Source organism: Papaver somniferum, chromosome 4 (assembly GCF_003573695.1).
Source record: "Papaver somniferum cultivar HN1 chromosome 4, ASM357369v1, whole genome shotgun sequence".
Taxonomy (NCBI): domain Eukaryota; kingdom Viridiplantae; phylum Streptophyta; class Magnoliopsida; order Ranunculales; family Papaveraceae; genus Papaver; species Papaver somniferum.
In genome coordinates, this window is record NC_039361.1 from 16,237,770 (window position 1) to 16,257,694 (window position 19,925).

General features: G+C 39.1%; 1 protein-coding gene across 1 annotated transcript; it reads left to right on the forward strand.

Moving 5' to 3' along the window:
• Positions 1-4,964: 4,964 nt before the first annotated feature.
• Positions 4,965-6,088, forward strand: LOC113272077. The gene is made up of 2 exons (XM_026521983.1): positions 4,965-5,807; positions 5,912-6,088. The coding sequence occupies exons 1-2, from the start codon at positions 4,965-4,967 to the stop codon at positions 6,086-6,088; spliced, it is 1,020 nt and encodes a 339-aa protein (XP_026377768.1).
• The last annotated feature ends 13,837 nt before the right edge of the window (positions 6,089-19,925 follow it).

Consider the following 19,925-nt stretch of genomic DNA (forward strand, 5'->3'; position numbering starts at 1 on the left):
GAAGACTAATGTTTATGAAATTGAAATTAGAGATTAAGGGAAGAAGAAGCTGCTATCGTTGCTGTAAGCGAAGGTCTGAGAAGATTCAAGAGTTAGGGTTCATGTATTTGCAGAGCTGAACATCTGTGTGGGGTTGAGTTGAAGTCAAGATCGATGGGGGTTTTAGGTTTGATTCATCTGCTAATGAAGCTTAAGAAAGTGGTGATTCAAGATTTTAGACTAGGGTTTTGAATTGAGAAGAAGATATAGGATCTGGTGATGAAATACAAGGAATTCATGGTGGAATTAAGATGGGATTTGGTCGAATTTACATCTAGTTCTATTGGATTAAATGGATTCAAGTGGATTTTGAAGTTCAGGCAAACAAGGTAATCACCAAGAAGACAAGAAATGGTGATGTTGAGCTGAAGCTTCTGTTGAAACTCAGATGGACTTGATGTTGTTAATAGAAGATGGAACAGCTGGTTATCTTTGAATGGGATCTCAAGAATTACAGGTGGATGATTTTCATGGGTCAGATGGAATTGCTGGCAGCAGAGAATGATGCAGTAGAGAAGATGGTGGTGAATGATGGGTTTTGGTGCTTGACTGATATAGATGAATGTTAGGCCAGGGATGTGTTGTTTGCAGTAATGTTCATGTGATACTGCAGCTGCATTTGACCCGGGAGTGTAGTGCTTTGCCAAGAATAGGATGAGCTAGCATTGCATGTCTGAAGTGCGGTGAAATAGAAAGCTGGTAAGTTGAGTTGGTGTTGGTAATTGATGGAGAGATGTAAACTGTGGGTGTCAGCAAATTGGATTTGAAGCTCAGTTGGAGCTACTGTTGGTCTGAAATGAATGTTTTACATGAGAAGATGGTGGTATTTTGGTGTTGCCACAGATAAGAAGAAATGGTAGATGTTTGTGCTGATAAGGCTTGAAGAACATGAATTAGATGTATGTTTAGGTGAGGCAGAGATGGTGATGGTTCTGGTATTGTTTCGTTGCCTGAAACATAGCAAATGGAGCTGATAGTAATGGTGTTGTGTAGAGGAAGGAGCTAACGATGGTGATGATGTTGTTAAACCTGACTTGCAGACAATGTTGAGAAGGAATTGTAGTAGCAACGATGGATTGCAGGCTAGGAAGTTGTGGTTGCTTGTGCTGGAGTGCAGCACCATCTTGGTGCATCACAGGTGTTGGCCTTTGCAAAATGGCTTTGGCTTAGAACCAAGTCAGATGTCTAGTACTGAATCAGCTGAGTTAGACTATGACTCAAATCTGAATAGAACGATTTGACACAACTGAGTTAACCCAATTGGCTCAGGTGACCGGCCGAAGACTTCATGTGACCGGTTGTGATTTCTAGCCGGATCTCGGCCAACTTCCGGCACCTTCACCAGTTTTCCGGCGACCACTTTTGGATAGTTTTTCTACGTGAGTTTTCTCACACATGGGCTTGGAGGACTTCTTTGTATTGTACTTTGGAGATTGGACCTAATTTTAGATGTGTGAGAAAAGCTACAAAAGAGAGTTTTCTACAACTTTGATTATCATGTATTATTCTTGGAGCTAAGGAGAGAGCCGCTTTTGTTTACGCTATTAGGGTTTGCTTTGCATTCATCTTTTTTATTTGATTATTGATTATTATGAACTCCATAGCTATGAGTAGCTAAATCTTATATTATTGGTTAAGGATGTAGTCCTATATCTACAACTTGTGCTTGATTAATGCATTAGTTTTCTCTCTTGATTATCGTTCAAATCTCTACTGTTTTTCACAATCACATGATTGATGTATTGTGATAGGATTTAGATGTCTGTTTAGTTAAGTGGCAAATTAATTGAACTTGCATCCTTGTCCATAGCTATTTTAGGGTTTTTCATCGAGCGATAACCCCAAATACAAGTAGCATGATATGATCGCGGTTTGTAGTGATACACTCTTATGATCATATGTAGAGTTTCACCATTGTCCGAATTGTCATGCGCAATGTATGACAATTGCATTGATTAGCCTATTTCAAAACTTAATGCTCCTAGGAATTGAACTAAATTAGCGCAAGGCGTTAGGTTATTCTTTAGGTAGAATTCACATACGCAGCTCTAATGTGTGTGTTGATGAACTTAGAAAATTAATGGAATATCTTGCTCTCTTGATACTCTAGGTTTTTGATGATAAAGAGATTAAATTGTAATTCTAATCATGTAAGCAAGCACTTGTCTAAGATAGAAGATGAACTCCTTGACAAATATCTTTCTCTATTGATTTATTTTCGACTATTTTCATTACTTTACTTCTTTGTTTATTTTGATAAAACAAAAATCCACCCATTGGTTACTAAGAAACTTGAATTTTTATAACAAAAATTGTCTCTCTGTGGAAACGAACTCTTCCTTACCTTGTACTTCATTTATATTTTGTTGAGTAAGAAAGTGAATTATTTTTGACGCAAACGAAAGCAATCAGGTAGTTCCATTCCCATATTTTGAGGGATGGGGATTTCTTCGGTTAATACAATTGCATTAACATCTTCGAACCTTGGTGCATTTGGCTTTCTTTCTCCAAATCTTTAGTTTTGGTTATTTCTTCGCTGATCTCCCGAATTATTGCCTCGTTGGTCATAATTTCTTAGTTTTGATTCTTCGTATGCTCTGTAATTTCGATTGATCCATTCTTCGTCTCCACTCAACACAGCCATCAACTTAGATTGATTTGCATTTGAAGGTTCTCCCTTGTCGTATTTTAAGCGGATTGTCGAGGAATCACAAACAGTGAGACGAAGATATTTGTGACTTCTTTATCTTGCCTATCGGAGAACTCTCACGATCTCAAGCCAATCAATCGATTGTACTCGTACGATAGAAGATGCAAGATCAGATCACACAACTACGATAAAAGCAGTATCGGTCTGGCTTCACAATCCCAATGAAGTCTTTAACTCGTTACCTCGAGTTTAGAGAAGAAACGCAAGAGTTAATGGAGATCGACTCTAGAGAGAGCACTAGTAGCACACAGACGTGTGGGGATTAAGTTTTGCTCTAGCTAGATGTCTCCTATATATAGCCTTTCAAATCATGGTTTTGCCTTAGGTACAAAGAAAACTCTATCCACCGTTAGATGAAAACCTGATTTATATTCAAGCCAATATCTCTCAACCGTTAGATCGAAAGACATATATTGTCACACAAACTTGGGTACACATTTACTGGGTTTGAGAAAACCATGCCCAAACGAGTACACGTATGTTGTTTCAACATGATAACCCAAAAGGGCAACCATATGGGCATCTCATATTAATCATGTTCTTCTTCACCATAACTAGTTCAATTGACTCAAATGAACTAATTAGGAGTTGTTCAATTGCTATGAGATCTTATGTAACTACACAAGACACAATTGAAACAAAGATGATTCGATTCGATTAGAATCGGCTCATGAACATTATAGCCACGGTTTGCATAAAGAAAACCTTAATAATTAATGTTTTATGTTTAGAGCACATCTTTAGATCATAACCTCTTAAGTTCACAAACTAGTTCGTGGACTTAAGTTAATCGGTTGAGTTTTCCAAACTCAACAGAAATACTCGGGTCAAGAACTTCCGCCAGTTCGCGGACTGGGTTCGCGGACTTAGCACAAAAACGAGTTATGGAAATCCCAGCAGAAATTCTCGGTCGAGAACTTCCGTCAGTTCGCGGACTTGGCAAGCCAATTCCACAATCCTACCGATTTCTCTTGATCAACAAAGTTCGAAACCTTAGGTTCAAGGAATACATGGTTATATAATCTAAACTCTCATTTCAATCATAGAAACATTCTCAGGGGGCAATATTCAGTCGTGAAGAACAAAAGACCTTTCTCGTCAGAGCAATTTCCAAAGTGATTGAAACTTTCATGACTTTCGTCACTAGGTGAAGATAAACCTGATCAAAGCGAAACGCTTTACCAACACATGATTTCGAGTAAAAGACAAGCAATGGATACTCATCTCGAAATATCAAGTGTATATGATCTAGTCTATATAGCATACGAATTTGGTCTCATAAGAAGTAGGAGAAGAATAGATAGACTTTCGAGTGATAGATAAGTTCAAGTCTTCACATACCTTTTTGTTGATAAAGTTCCATGGTTCCTTGGTGTAGATCTTTGTCGTTGTCGATGAATCACCATGAAGTCCTTGAGCTCAACTATACTTTTTCTATCCTAGTCCGAGACTTAGCTAATAGGCTAGAAATGAAGACTTTATAGTTTTGATCACTAATATTGACAAACATGCTTGATATAGCAACGCATGCGAGGTTGACCGAGCTATGCTCTAAAAATTAGTATATTTATTGTATTCTTTTATAAGGTTATCATTGACTTATATAGGAATGTCAAGGCGTGGTACTAGGAGACGTACTGGTACTGGAAGAGATAGTACCAGAAATGGTGGTCCTATTGATGAAGATGAACCACAATTAGGAAATCAGACTGTGAATGTGAATATGGCACAAGTGACCCAGTTAATAGCCCAAGCAGTCGCTACTGCTGTTATGAACCAAAATGCTAGACAAGTCGACAATCATTAGAACCAAGGACCGCCTGCTGAAACTGAGGAAGATAGGTATAGAAAGGTTCAGTTTCAGTTCAAGAAGTTGAACCCGGAAGAGTTTTCTGGAAAGTCTGATAACCCAATGATATCCCATGAATGGAAGGATGATATGGTCAAGATTTTTAGGGCCATAGGACCTTCTTGCACAGAAGTCTTCAAGCAGAGATTAGCTACCTTTGAGCTCACTGGAGATGCTCATACTTGGTGGACTTCAGCTTCACGTGGATTGGATCATGCCACCATGACATGGAAAAACTTCATTCTTATGTTTGATGACAAGTATTTTCCTCAGAGTATTCGAAATGCTAAGGAGAGAGAGTTTCTTTCATTTAAGCAGGGTACTTCATCTGTTGCAGAGTATGAGATTGAATACTAAAGATTGTCGATGTTTGTACCTCACTTGGTGGATACTGAAGAGAAAAACAGACGTAGATTTATTTATGGTCTGAATGCTGTGTATCAGAGGCATATTGTTGCAAATCATATGATTGACACATATGTTAGGCCTGTTGAATGTGCCAGAGAGCTTGAGCAAGATTTCTTAGCTCATAAGAGGGATGAGGAATACTTGAAGAAGGACAATAAGGTTGATCGTGCGTCAAAGGTTTCTTCAGGTCAACATGGAAGTGGTAAGAACCAGCATACCCAGAATGTCACTCAAAAAGGTGATCATCCAGGGAAGAAAAGAAAGGGGTATTGGAATCAAGGGAACCGTGGTCAGAAGAACGGTGATAATGAAGGGGAAGTAGTGGCAGCTGAGGGCGAGACTCTTGCTGCCAAACCAATTAACTTCTATGGGTTTTGCTATAACTGTCGTGAAAGGGGGCACAAGGCATCAGAATGTACCAAAGAGAAAGTTCAGACAACAGATATACGTGAGCAACCAAACACTGGGGTTGCAAACCGTAATGTGCAGCCTCGTGGGCAGGGTCAACTCTTTGTTGTGCAACCTTCTGAGATGGAGAATGCTACTTTGGGAGGTACTTTCTTTATTTTAGGAGAGCCTGTTAGTATTTTATTTGATACCGGAGCTACTCATTCTTTTATTTCAGCTAAGTTAGTTCGCATGGTAAATCTTTCTATGAAAGTGTGTGATATTCCATTATGTGTTTCCACCCCTACTAGTAGTATGGTAGAGTTGAGTAACAAGGTCGATGCTTGTCCTATTATGATTGGTGACGTTGAGCACTTGCCGGATCTTTATGTGTTAGAGATGGTTCCTTACGATGTAATACTAGGGATGGACTGGTATCTTCTAATTTTGTGCAATTGGATTGTTCTAATAAGACAATCACTTTTGAAAAGACGGGTCAATCTAAGGTAATGGTACAGACTACATCTCGAAGTCTGTTTGTAGAAGCTTTCCTTAGCCATAATGAGGGTAGATTAGTAGATAATGAGTCTCTACATATTGCGAGTATAACTTTGGTGTCTGATTTTGGGGATTTGTTCCGAGAGGTTCCTGTATTACCTCCAAGTAGGCAAGTGGAGTTCTGCATCGAATTTTAACCAGGTACGACACCAATTGCTCGTGCACCTTACAAAATGGCTCCAAAGGAAATGCAGGAGTTGAAGTCTCAGATTGACCAGCTTTTGAGTCAAGGATTTATTCGTCGTAGTTCTTCACCATGGGGTGCTCCTGTGTTATTTGTGAAAAAGAAAGATGGTTCGTTACGATTGTATGTTGATTATCATGAACTAAACAAGGTCACGATAAGGAACAAGTATCCTTTACCTAGGATTATGATCTATTTGACCAGTTGAAAGGGGCTATATGGTTTTCGAAGATCGACTTGCGATCAGGATATCATCAGCTTCTTGTTAGAGAGTAAGATATTTCTAAGACTGCATTTCTGACTCGTTATGGTTCGTATGAGTTCTTAGTGATGACCGTAACCAATAACCGTTTGTGATGGCTTAAGATCTATCCTTAAGCGAACTACCCAGGAATGTGACGCATACATTTGTTAAAAAGATAAAACAAGAGACTGAACTTTGAACCACAACGGGTCTTTCTTAATTAGAATTTCAGATTACAGCATGTATAACAGAGTTTGAAGAGGACATAAAAAAGGAGAAAAAAATAGCGAACTGAGTTCTGCCAGATGAGGGAAGGTTGACGCACAACAACTTTCCGAAAGGCAACTACAGATGAATCTTGAACTTCTTCACACAATTTTACTCTGAAAAATATGAATAACAACAGAAATGTCAGTATAACTAAAATATATGAATAATCAATGATAAAAAAAAAAGATCTGAGTATGGAAATATGGATACTAAATGTTATTCGTTCATCCTTGCGAACTAATGCCATATACAGTTGATTTGTGAGAATTTTCAATTGATAGTCCAATAGGAACGTACTCACGAAAATGATCGCCACTAACAGAAGATAAGCGAAGCTGAAGGACTACTTATGATGCCTTGAGTCGAAAACCAAGGGGTTTGTTAGCTTCCATGATGGTGGAAGAGTGGAGGATGTTGGAGACAGTTGCTGAGTTTGACTTAGACGTCAAGAATTCTTCTACTTCTCAAGCATTTTTGAGTAATCTTGTAGTACAACCTGCACTTATTAGCCGTATCGTCCAGGCTCAATCCAAGGATGATTGGTGTACGAAGCTACTTGGAGATGCAGTTTTAAGTGAAGATTTTGTTGTAGGGATGGATGGTGGACTTCCACTTCGAGGTCGGTTATGTGTACCCTTGGATGCCCAGTTGAGAAGTGAGGTGTTAGATGGAGCTCACTGTAGTCGCTACACTATTCATCCTGGATCTACAAAGATGTATAAGGATTTGCGTAGACAATTTTAGTGGAAAAGTATGAAGCGAGATATTGTAGAATACGTTTCTAAATGCCGAACTTGTCAGCAAGTTAAGATTGAGCACCAAAAGCCAGCTGGATAATTTCAATCATTTCCAATACCGGAATGGAAATGGGATAATATATCCATGGATTTTATAGTTGGACTACCGAGATAAAAGAGAGGACATGACTCTATTTGGGTAATAGTGGATCTTTTGACTAAGTCCGCACACTTTTTACCAGTGCATACTACCTACAGCGTGGATAGATTATGCAATCTCTATGTAGAGAAGATTGTGGTATTGCATGGAATGCCTGTCTAAATTGTTTCTGATAGGGGTGCTCAATTCACTTCAAATTTTGGAGAAGCTTTTAGCAAGCTTTGGGTTCACATTTCGATTTTAGTACTTCATTTCATCCTTAGACTGACGGTCAGACAAAGAGAGTTAATCAAATATTGGAGGATATGCTTCGAGCGTGTGTGCTAGATTTCCAAGGAAATTGGGGTGATTATTTACCATGGGAGGAATTTGCTTGCAATAATAGTTATCGGTCGAATATTGGTATGGCTCCTTTTGAAGCTCTTTATGGAAGACCTTGTCGTTCACCAGTATGCTGGGTAGAAGTTGGTGAAAAGAGATTTTTTGGGTCTGATTTGGTTCAGCTCACCACAGAGAAGATCCTAGTGGTTAAGCATTGTCTTCGTAAATCCCAGAGTAGGCATAAAAGTTATGCGGATAGGAAACAACGACCATTGCCGCTGGAAGTTGGAGATGAAGTTCTACTTAAGATGTCTCCCATGAAAGGAGTAATGAGGTTTGGGAAGAAAGGAAAATTGTCTCCTAGGTTCATTGTACCTTTCCCTATAACTAAGAAGATTGGAAATGTGGCATACCAACTAGAGTTATCATCGCAGTTATTTGGAGTGCACAACGTTTTTCATGTATCTATGCTACGTAGGCACTTAAGAGATGAGGAACGAGCTCAACAAGCAGACCTTAGTAAGGTGGTTGTGAAATCGGATGCCACCTATGAAGTTAAGGGTATTCGTGTTGTAGAACGACAAGTTAGACAACTACGGGCTCGGGAAATTCCATTTGTCAAAGTGCAATGGAATCCACAAAACGAGTGGGAAGCTTCCTGGGAACGTGAGGATGTCGTTCGTTGTTCTCATCCACATATCCTCAATGACGAGGTAATTTTGATTTCGGGGACGAAATTCTATTGTAGTGGGGGTAGACTGTAATATTCTTTTTTTTTTAATTATTCTTAAACTATAGAAAATACAGGGTATGTACACGGTTTGGTTTCAGGAATGGTAGAACCCTTAGTGAGATTTAGTATTTATTTAGCCATACCCCAAGTGGTTAAAAAAAATTAGGTTTTTGACCTTTTCTTTGAAGACCTTATCGTCTGGAAGTGAAAACTTATAAAGAAAACTTTTAACCTAAGGAAACAAGAAGGAAAATGGGAGGCAGCTTGATATCAAACCATTAATTAAATTTGTCAGAGAAAAAAAATTGATTTATCAAGTAGTCGATCAAAGAGGTAAGGGTTAAACTGTTTGAACTGTTGGACTGAATATGTAATTGAGTTTCATCTATTAATAAGATTTGTTCTTCTGTTTTTATTTGCTATAGGGTAGGATCAGAGAAAGAAACATTTGTGGGCAAGTGGAGAAAACTTGAGTGCTGCTGGTTTGAGGCAAGTTTTCTAGATCTCTTAGTCCCAGATATGTAAGAGTAGGAACTAAATATCTCGTGAACTAAATTTATGCTTGAGTTTCGTATCTCATTGTTTTTCTTATTCTTAATCAAACCGTTTTAGTTTTGCTAGTTGTCTGTGAAGTGAGTTCTTTTAGTTATTAGTTGTATGAGATGGTGAACCTGATGGCTTGATAACTAAATATTCAAACTAGATGTAAATTTGTTTGCTGCTTAGTGATTAGTGTGTTGTGTTTAAAATGTAGTTGAAACTTTATGATACATTTGGCTATGTTTGCCGTGTTTATGGATAATCATTGGATTAGTTATATAAGTCTCGTGATAAGGTTACTAGCCAGATTTCTAGTCGGTAGGAAACTGATTTCTTGAGAGAATTAGTTGTCTCTTAGAATGTATGTGAAGTGGCGTTAATGGTAGCATTGTTGGCAGCAGGGGACTAGTACAGTGGCTTCGTGCATACCGTTTAGGGGGATTCCTATGTATCTTAGGACTGTAGTGACGAAGGATTACTATTACTTAATGGTAGAGATAGATAGCTACAGTAATAGTGGGATATTAATGTCGTTGGCGTAACTGGGAGTAACTCTAGGAAGTCTTACTGCAAGGGAGAGCACTAGTTTTGATTGTTAGGCTGTTAGCTAGTGGAGACTTGGTACTGACGGTACATAAGGACTTTTCCTAGTGTGTTCATCAGCATTTTGCAGTTATTTTGAAATATTGAAGGACTCATAAGTGGGGATTGAAATTGAGTAGTCAGACCCTTAGCTAGGTGGTTTTGAGTGGGTCACTAAAGGGAGAAAAATCTCATCCCATAAAGAGGTGGCCTATGGATATGTTCCTAGTACATATATAGGTGCGATAGTCGTTGCGGATTAGTCCGGGACGAGCTATAAAAATACTTGTTAGTCGTTGCGGATAAGTCCCGGACGAGTTATAAAAATGGGTGTTAGACGTTGCGGATGTGTCCCGGACGCATATAATGTGAATTGCGGATTGTCGCACGGGGTTTAAGTTTTACTAGAAATCAGTTCTTTTTGGATTTTACTGTTAGGATTTTTGTTAAACGGGGAGACTTATTAGTTTATTTTCGCAGTGACTTCTGTAACTTTAATTAATTTCTTATGATATTCGGGTTGGCGATATATTTGTATACTATTTTTATATGTTTTCATGACTCAGTGAACTTGTTTGGAGTTTAACTCCCGTTGATTGTTTTTCAGGTGTTGTTAGGAATCGTGAAAGAGTTTGATTGATTCCAGTTCCGGTGGATATTCTGAAGATATCTAACTGAGGATGGACATCTGTACTTCTTCTTTTATTTAGTTTTCTGTTATGTAGTTGTGAGGCAGTGGGAATACTTACTTTGGATAGAATTCATTATAAATTTTCTTTTGTTAGTTCGTATTTAAAGGTGGATTATATTATTGAAGTCTAGTACACTGTTTCAATTCTTTAGACATCTTTATTATTTTGTTAAGAAATAAAATTCCGTTCTGCATATATAATTGTAACAGAACTGTGTTCCTAGTTTTCTGTGGTTATGTACCTTGTTGCAGAAAATTAACGACGTACCTTCTTGATGAGTGCTAAAAAGTGCATATTTCTATATATTTTTGTTGGCATTTAACTTATCTTTTGTGCATTAATTCTACATTTTATCCCATATTCTGTATTTTCATTGTTTTCAAGAATAAATATTTTTATTAATTAATTTTGCATTTTTAGGTAATAAATAAAGTTAGATGAATTGCGGAGCGGAAAAGAGCTGAACAGTAATGAAAAGCCGGAAGAATTACGCAAGGAAGCCGCAAAGAATGGAGCGCAAGACCAAAAAGCTAGGAATGGGCTCAAGAAGGAAGAATTGTTCTTAAAGAAGATATGGGCTTGGCATACCCAAGGCCCAAAACCCTTACCCAAACCCATTTTCTATATCCAAGCCCGTCTCGGATTTCAGCCGTCAGATCGAAGCATTTCAGCATCCTACGGTCGCTCCATCATCGCACATCAAACTCCGAAGCCCCCGCTTTACATCACAACTCCCATCTCCATCTTGGGTCGTCCGTTTTGCTACATCCATTCATCCGACGGTCGCTCCACGCTTACCTCCGTATCGCCGTTGGATCCACCTACCATCTTCCCATCCATCGGTCCAGCTTCGCGAAACATAAAAATCCTCTACACCTGCTCAACACCCTAGTACCTAATATCTATACCCGCAAAACAAACAGCCCCTCCCTTTTTTTCCATCGACCTCATCCCTCTCTGCAACTTCACCACCTTCTTCACCTGCCGCACCACCATCATCACCAGCACCTTCTTCACCTGCTACAACCATCATGCAACCACCATACCATCATCACAACCACCTATATTACCTAAACCACCTAATACCCCTCTCTCTAGCCCTCTATTTCACTGATTTCTCACCATTCTTTTCTCTGAAACCCTAGGTGAGAAATCAGTCAAATAGGTGAGTCTAGAGTAGTAATTGAAGCATAGGAATGGAACAGAGGACCAAGGAGAAGAATGGGTCGAAGAAAAACTCGTCAAATCACATCAATTTGGGTAAGAATTTACCAAACCCTAGTTCTGTCAATTTGGGGGTTTTTACATAAATCCTAATTAGGTTGAGATAGAGCATGGAGAAGATAAAGTGGGTGATATAGGGTAGGTAATTGAACCTAACTGTGATTTTCTGTCACATTAGGTAGAACCCTAATGTCTACTGTTTTGGGAATTTTTGGGTAAAAAGGGTGTAAACCCTAATTATGTAATTGGGTATAAAAAGGGGACTGTGGTGTGTGTAATGACATATCTCTGGACTAGCCAGTGTATCCCCATGAGGGCTGGACTAGCCAGTTCCTCTTAGGTAGATTTTTTCTTCCCTGTTTTGTATTTGTAGATTCAATTTTAATTCCAAATTCAGTTTTAGTTTCTCTTGTTTCAATTCATGTTTTGCTATCCATGTTGTGCTATCCATGTTTTTCTATGTTCTGTGTATTGTTCAGTTTCTCCATTTGATGCAATGTTCTGTACTGTTTCTGTTATGAATGTTCTGAATCCCAAATGCTAGGACTAGATGAAATTATGAACCAGCTGAGATAGTCTTCATCATGTGCAGCTCATGTTCAGTGTTGCTAAGCCCTTAGACTAGTTGTGCTTTAATCAGACAATTAGCACTTTGGTAATTTTCTTAGCTGTGAGTAGAATATCCCTTAGGTTAATGGTGGATTCAACATCCTAGTGTTCTTTCATCACTCTTGTTTACTGTCTCCCTTCGTTGCTGTTTTCTCAATAGTTCACTGATAGTTTACTGTTAGTTTTGTGTTTAATGTTTAGTTTTGTGTTTAATGTTAGTTCACTTGTTTTGTCAATTGTTAGCTTCTCAAATGTTAGGATTAGTTTACTGTTGTGTGTCAATGCTAGGTTAGAGCCTTAGAGCATTGAGTTGATTGAGAAGTGGGGAGAAACTAGTGCTCACTAGTGACTGTGAGCAAGCTGGTTCTCTTCCCACTCTAGATGAATGCCTAAAGCCATTGCCTTGGCTTTGCTTTTTTTTTTTCCTTTTTTTTTACTTCATTGTCAGCTTATCTCCACACTCCTGCCCTTGGTTTGTAGCCTTGGTTTGCAACTATCTCTGTTTTGTTATTACTTGGCTTGCACTGTCACCATTGCTGCTTTCTTTCTTTTCCCTTGCTGTGCACCTGCTCCTGCTGTGCCAGCCACCACTGCTTCTGCTACTGCTGAAGCCCAGATTCATAACAAGAGCCCACTGTGGACTTAATAAAAGCCCAGGTTCAAGGCCCAGCCACAGTTCAGGTTAAGGCCTAAGGCCCAGTTCACTGTTACCAAGCCCAGATCCTCATACAAGCCAACTGAGCCCAAAGCTCAGTTCACTACACTGAGCCCAAGCCTAATTTTAAGGCCAAAGCCTAGTTCACAGTTCATTCCAAAATCATTCAAAGGCCCAAGGCCTAAAGCACTTCATCATTACAACAAACCCATTAAGCCCAATTTACTCAAAGGGTATTCAAAGCCCAATAGTTCCAAAGGGTATTCATAACCAATTGGTACCACAACCCTTTGATACCTAAAGCCCAATAGCAAATTTAGAGCCCAAATAGCTAGAAACTCCAAAACACACCCAGTCTCTGTGGATCGACCCGTACTTGCACGAGCTACAACCGACGACCGTGCACTTGCGGTATTACTGTAGGCCCGTTTTCATTTCGCTTCAATTTCACACACTTTCCCGGGTCCACCAAGTTTTTGGCGCCGCTTCCGGGGACTTGGCGCTGTGTGTTGATTTGTTCTTTGCTGTTTTGTTGCATTCACTTTCATCTTCATATTTGCATCATAGTTCATTGCATTTGCATCTTTCCCTGCATTGCATACTCATTTGCATATTGTTCACTTACATTCCTGCATCATAGCTTGGATCTTTACTCACTTTTTGTTTTGAGCCAACAGGTGTTGCTGCTGCTGCTGCTTCCTGTTGCTGCTGCCAGCCTCTGCAGCTGTGCTGCTGCTGCTGAGCTTGCCACTTACTGCTGCCTGCTGTGCTCCTGAACTGTGGAGCTGTTGCTGAGCCTCTGGTGCTCTTGTTGTTGTTGCTGCAGCTGTGCTGCTGCTTTCTCCTTCTCCCTGCTGCTGCTGCTACTTCTTCCTGCTGCTGCTGGTGCTTGGGCCATTGCTACAGCCAGCCTCCGGTGCTGCTGTTGTTTCTTGCTGGTCTGAGCTTGTGCTGAGAGCCAAAGCCCAACTGGGCTGTAAGCTGCAGAAGGAGAGGAAATTGAACCAAGCCCAACTGGGCCTTGAGTGTTGAAGCCAAAGCTTAGGATGATCCAAAGCCCAACTGGGCTTTTGCAACCAAACTGAGCAGCTGGGCTGTGCTTCAAAGGTAGGCCTAAACCCATTAAGAGAACCCAACCTGTGGGCTTCCATTTTTAATCTGTGGGCTTGTAATAATTTTTTTTTTTTTTATTTTAATTTTATTTCTTTCTTTATTTGGGATTGTAATAATTTTAGTTTTATTTTTATTTCTTTTTTTTTGTGGGTTTGTAATAATTAGTTTTATTTTTATTTCTTTCTTTATTTGGGCTTGTAATTTAGTTGTTTGTTAGGCTTGTAGTTTCTTTTAAACTAAAATTTGGGCTTCAAAACCCAACAAAAAAAAAAAAAAAAGTTTCCAAATGTCTCCCGCCAAAACCAAATTTTTCCCACAAAGTCCAATCCCATTAAAAACAAAATTTTCTTGTAGATAATGTGTTAGTTAAATTTCCTTTTGTATATATTTTGTGCTCATCCATTGTGACTCCGAATATGTTGGAGTTTTTCCTTGGATAACGGAGTTTTAATTCTGCTTTCGCCGAAATCGGGTATTCTCTCTCCTTTTACTATACTCAGCATGTCCCTTTCCATATGTGCATTTTAATTCTTTCCATATTTTTAAACATTGAGGACAATGTTTAGTTTAGGTTTGGGGGTATAGAGTAGATACCACGATAATATGCCATAATTGAAAACAAAACTCCATCTTTTTGAAAAAATTGAAAAATTCCAAAAAAATTAGAAAAATGATAAAAACATAAAAATGGAGCTCATTTACCTTGAAATGTTGACTCTTGTGCAAATATGTAATTATTAGGAGTCTTAGTCTAGATATTTAGGCACCCTGATTCTAGCACAATTCACATAGTGATAAGAAACTTGCACGCGCACGATCTACCAATACATGTATAGCCTCGATCTTCAAGGTGTTTGATAGGAAGTTAGATTGCCAATCACTTTAGAATACTGAATGAGACTTGACTAGCTTGTTCTTTGGTTGGCTGGGATAGAAGTTGGAGGATACGTTAAGAAAAGCAACCATAGAATTTGACCGGATGCATTCGATAAGGGCCACCTCTTGCTAAGAGTCATGTAATTATTTTTTATTTTTGTTCATGTATCAAAAGTGTCATTATGTTGTAAAGATCAAAGCTATTTCTTAAAAAAAAAAAAAAAAAAAAAAAAAAAATCAGAAAAATCAAAAAAATTCAGAAAATCAAAAAAAAAAAAAAATCATCAAGTATTTATTTATTCCATGTTTTGTCATGTTAAAGACAATAGTTCTCTCTTGTTCCAAAAATAAAAGAGAGTAATCAATGTAAATAAGAGTCATGTAAAGAGTCATCTTTTTGTTGTAAATAGTCTTGTAATAAGCAAGGAGGGTGCAGCCATCGATGTATAACGCGGGTAAACTGAAATATCACCAACTCATTGGGTGAACATTCACAATTCTCGTAAAGCCGGACAGCTAGCTTGGCTTAGAATTCGGTTCTTAGCCTAAAAACTATCTCTTGGTGATTAGTAGTCATAACTTCAGGTCATTCTAGACACATGTGTAGATACACTTTACACTCTTATCACATGTCTTTTTTTGTTATCAGTGCTAGGATTGTGCCTTTGATAGCTAGATTGACATCTCCATTTTGCTGTGAGCTTAAACTGACTTGCACATGTCACATTTAATGGAATCTGAGCTTATATTTTGACCTAGAACTTTGTAGGTACGTTCTAAGCAAACCTTCACGAGACTTAACTCGTCCACTAGGGACACTTAGTGGTTTAAAAGGCTTAGTGCATACGCTAAATGCATTCGAGAGACCAGCGACAGTGGTATAGTTAGGATTTCCTTAGTTTTGTTTTACTTGAGGACAAGTAAAATTCAGGTTTGGGGGTATTTGATGAGTGCTAAAAAGTGCATATTTCTATATATTTTTGTTGGCATTTAACTCATCTTTTGTGCATTAATTCTACATTTTATCCCATATTCTGTATTTTCATTGTTTTCAAGAATAAATATTTTTATTAATTAATTTTGCATTTTTAGGTAATAAATAAAGTTAGATGAATTGCGGAGCGGAAAAGAGCTGAAGAGTAATGAAAAGCCGGAAGAATTACGCAAGGAAGCCGCAAAGAATGGAGCGCAAGACCAAAAAGCTAGGAATGGGCTCAAGAAGGAAGAATTGTTCTTAAAGAAGATATGGGCTTGGCATACCCAAGGCCCAAAACCCTTACCCAAACCCATTTTCTATATCCAAGCCCGTCTCGGATTTCAGCCGTCAGATCGAAGCATTTCAGCATCCTACGGTCGCTCCATCATCGCACATCAAACTCCGAAGCCCCCGCTTTACATCACAATGCCCATCTCCATCTTGGGTCGTCCGTTTTGCTACATCCATTCATCCGACGGTCGCTCCACGCTTACCTCCGTATCGCCGTTGGATCCACCTACCATCTTCCCATCCATCGGTCCAGCTTCGCGAAACATAAAAATCCTCTACACCTGCTCAACACCCTAGTACCTAATATCTATACCCGCAAAACAAACAGCCCCTCCCTTTTTTTCCATCGACCTCATCCCTCTCTGCAACTTCACCACCTTCTTCACCTGCCGCACCACCATCATCACCAGCACCTTCTTCACCTGCTACAACCATCATGCAACCACCATACCATCATCACAACCACCTATATTACCTAAACCACCTAATAACCCTCTCTCTAGCCCTCTATTTCACTGATTTCTCACCATTCTTTTCTCTGAAACCCTAGGTGAGAAATCAGTCAAATAGGTGAGTCTAGAGTAGTAATTGAAGCATGGGAATGGAACAGAGGACCAAGGAGAAGAATGGGTCGAAGAAAAACTCGTCAAATCACATCAATTTGGGTAAGAATTTACCAAACCCTAGTTCTGTCAATTTGGGGGTTTTTACATAAATCCTAATTAGGTTGAGATAGAGCATGGAGAAGATAAAGTGGGTGATATAGGGTAGGTAATTGAACCTAACTGTGATTTTCTGTCACATTAGGTAGAACCCTAATGTCTACTGTTTTGGGAATTTTTGGGTAAAAAGGGTGTAAACCCTAATTATGTAATTGGGTATAAAAAGGGGACTGTGGTGTGTGTAATGACATATCTCTGGACTAGCCAGTGTATCCCCATGAGGGCTGGACTAGCCAGTTCCTCTTAGGTAGATTTTTTCTTCCCTGTTTTGTATTTGTAGATTCAATTTTAATTCCAAATTCAGTTTTAGTTTCTCTTGTTTCAATTCATGTTTTGCTATCCATGTTGTGCTATCCATGTTTTTCTATGTTCTGTGTATTGTTCAGTTTCTCCATTTGATGTAATGTTCTGTACTGTTTCTGTTATGAATGTTCTGAATCCCAAATGCTAGGACTAGATGAAATTATGAACCAGCTGAGATAGTCTTCATCATGTGCAGCTCATGTTCAGTGTTGCTAAGCCCTTAGACTAGTTGTGCTTTAATCAGACAATTAGCACTTTGGTAATTTTCTTAGCTGTGAGTAGAATATCCCTTAGGTTAATGGTGGATTCAACATCCTAGTGTTCTTTCATCACTCTTGTTTACTGTCTCCCTTCGTTGCTGTTTTCTCAATAGTTCACTGATAGTTTACTGTTAGTTTTGTGTTTAATGTTTAGTTTTGTGTTTAATGTTAGTTCACTTGTTTTGTCAATTGTTAGCTTCTCAAATGTTAGGATTAGTTTACTGTTGTGTGTCAATGCTAGGTTAGAGCCTTAGAGCATTGAGTTGATTGAGCAGTGGGGAGAAACTAGTGCTCACTAGTGACTATGAGCAAGCTGGTTCTCTTCCCACTCTAGATGCATGCCTAAAGCCATTGCCTTGGCTTTGCTTTTTTTTTTCCTTTTTTTTTACTTCATTGTCAGCTTATCTCCACACTCCTGCCCTTGGCTTGTAGCCTTGGTTTGCAACTATCTCTGTTTTGTTATTACTTGGCTTGCACTGTCACCATTGCTGCTTTCTTTATTTTCCCTTGTTGTGCACCTGCTCCTGCTGTGCCAGCCACCACTGCTTCTGCTACTGCTGAAGCCCAGATTCATAACAAGAGCCCACTGTGGACTTAATAAAAGCCCAGGTTCAAGGCCCATCCACAGTTCAGGTTAAGGCCTAAGGCCCAGTTCACTGTTACCAAGCCCAGATCCTCATACAAGCCAACTGAGCCCAAAGCTCAGTTCACTACACTGAGCCCAAGCCTAATTTTAAGGCCAAAGCCTAGTTCACAGTTCATTCCAAAATCATTCAAAGGCCCAAGGCCTAAAGCACTTCATCATTACAACAAACCCATTAAGCCCAATTTACTCAAAGGGTATTCAAAGCCCAACAGTTCCAAAGGGTATTCATAACCCATTGGTACCACAACCCTTTGATACCTAAATCCCAATAGCAAATTTAGAGCCCAAATAGCTAGAAACTCCAAAACACACCCAGTCTCTGTGGATCGACCCGTACTTGCACGAGCTACAACCGACGACCGTGTACTTGCGGTATTACTGTAGGCCCGTTTTCATTTCGCTTCAATTTCACACACTTTCCCGGGTCCACCACTTCTATGTAATCATCGGCTAGGGTTATGTGGAAGGTAGGATTGTTACAGATATGCATCGGTGCCAACATCGCATGTTGTATCTGTCATTTTGGCCACGTCTTGCCAATACCTCAATGAACCCTTATTGTATCGGCCAATAAACTTCGTTACTTAGCCAATGTGCTTTACAGTGTAGCGCTACTCTTGCGCTTCACTATCCCTGCAGGGTGCCGCTATCTTAGTGCTTGATGGTCTATATAGCATACCGCTATTATGGCTTGCGTTGCGTTATTATAATTTACGTTGCGCTATTATGGCTTCGCATTGCACCATTACGGCGGAGTACTGACTTGGCATGCAACACTGTGACGCACAATCATTGTGCTTCACTTGCTGTACAGTAATACCTGACCTGCAGCGGTCCAAGACAAGCCAGGTTAGCATTAACCTGCATGTCGAATCATATGAAACCGTTCTACACGCGTTTTCCCCAAATACTTGCTCAGGATGCATTTGTAGTACACCCAACAAATACATGCAGCAAAGACATAAATAAATGATGCAATCATATTGATGATCAATCACTTCAATAAAAAAACACACTTGCATTATAAGATAAATATAGCTTGAAGATTTTTTTTCTTTTTGGTAAGATTTTTTTCGGCAATATAGCTCGAAGATTATGTATGCGTCCATATGCATCTAACCACTTCATCCCACCATCATGCAAGTATAAAGCTCGTTTGAAAACTTAAAATTAAATCATTTTCAGCTTGTTGTTGATTCTAAAGTTATTTTTATCGGCAGGAAAACACTTCTTGTGCCCAAGGTCCCAACGAAAATGAAATCCAAATTTAAAATCCAAATATTCGCGCTTCACATTTGACAGTTCACACCAATTTCCCACAAATCCTCGTGGCAACATCGATTCCTTTAATTCAGGTGTTAGATGTTTTGTTACGATTTAAGAGGACTGCTGTCGTCACCAATGATCTGCTGATGCGGAAACAATCATTCTAAAATACTCCGTTTTGTTTGATCATCTTTGGGCCCACCACTCGTGTCGTGAATATTCAATTCATTTGGGAGACTCTTTATTAGATTTGATGATAGTGATTTCTATACGATGAGCCATGGGACCACCAAAAAGGGAGCCGCATAAATTTCTGGGCACAGAATATCCAGGTGCTAAATAGCAAATCTTGTATTTCAGGTTTTACATATACTTTAGGGTTTTACATGTCTCTTTCCATGGAGCTAGATCGATTGAAGGCTTTGATGGTTGAATCTGGTTATTTTGATCTCGAATTCAAACAGGGAAATGATGAATCATGGAAGAATTGTGAGTTTGGGGTTCTGAAAGCAATTAGGGTTTTGAAATGTAATTTCTAGAAGAAGATGATGTTGCTGTTAGAATATATGG

Excerpts from the sequence above, each read along its gene's own strand:
- LOC113272077 (XM_026521983.1), top strand. The coding sequence starts at position 4,965 with ATGTTTGTACCTCACTTGGTGGATACTGAAGAGAAAAACAGACGTAGA. Across the intron at positions 5,808-5,911 it reads TAGAGATGGTTCCTTACGAT|ACTACATCTCGAAGTCTGTT; the intron begins GTAATACTAGGG and ends GTAATGGTACAG.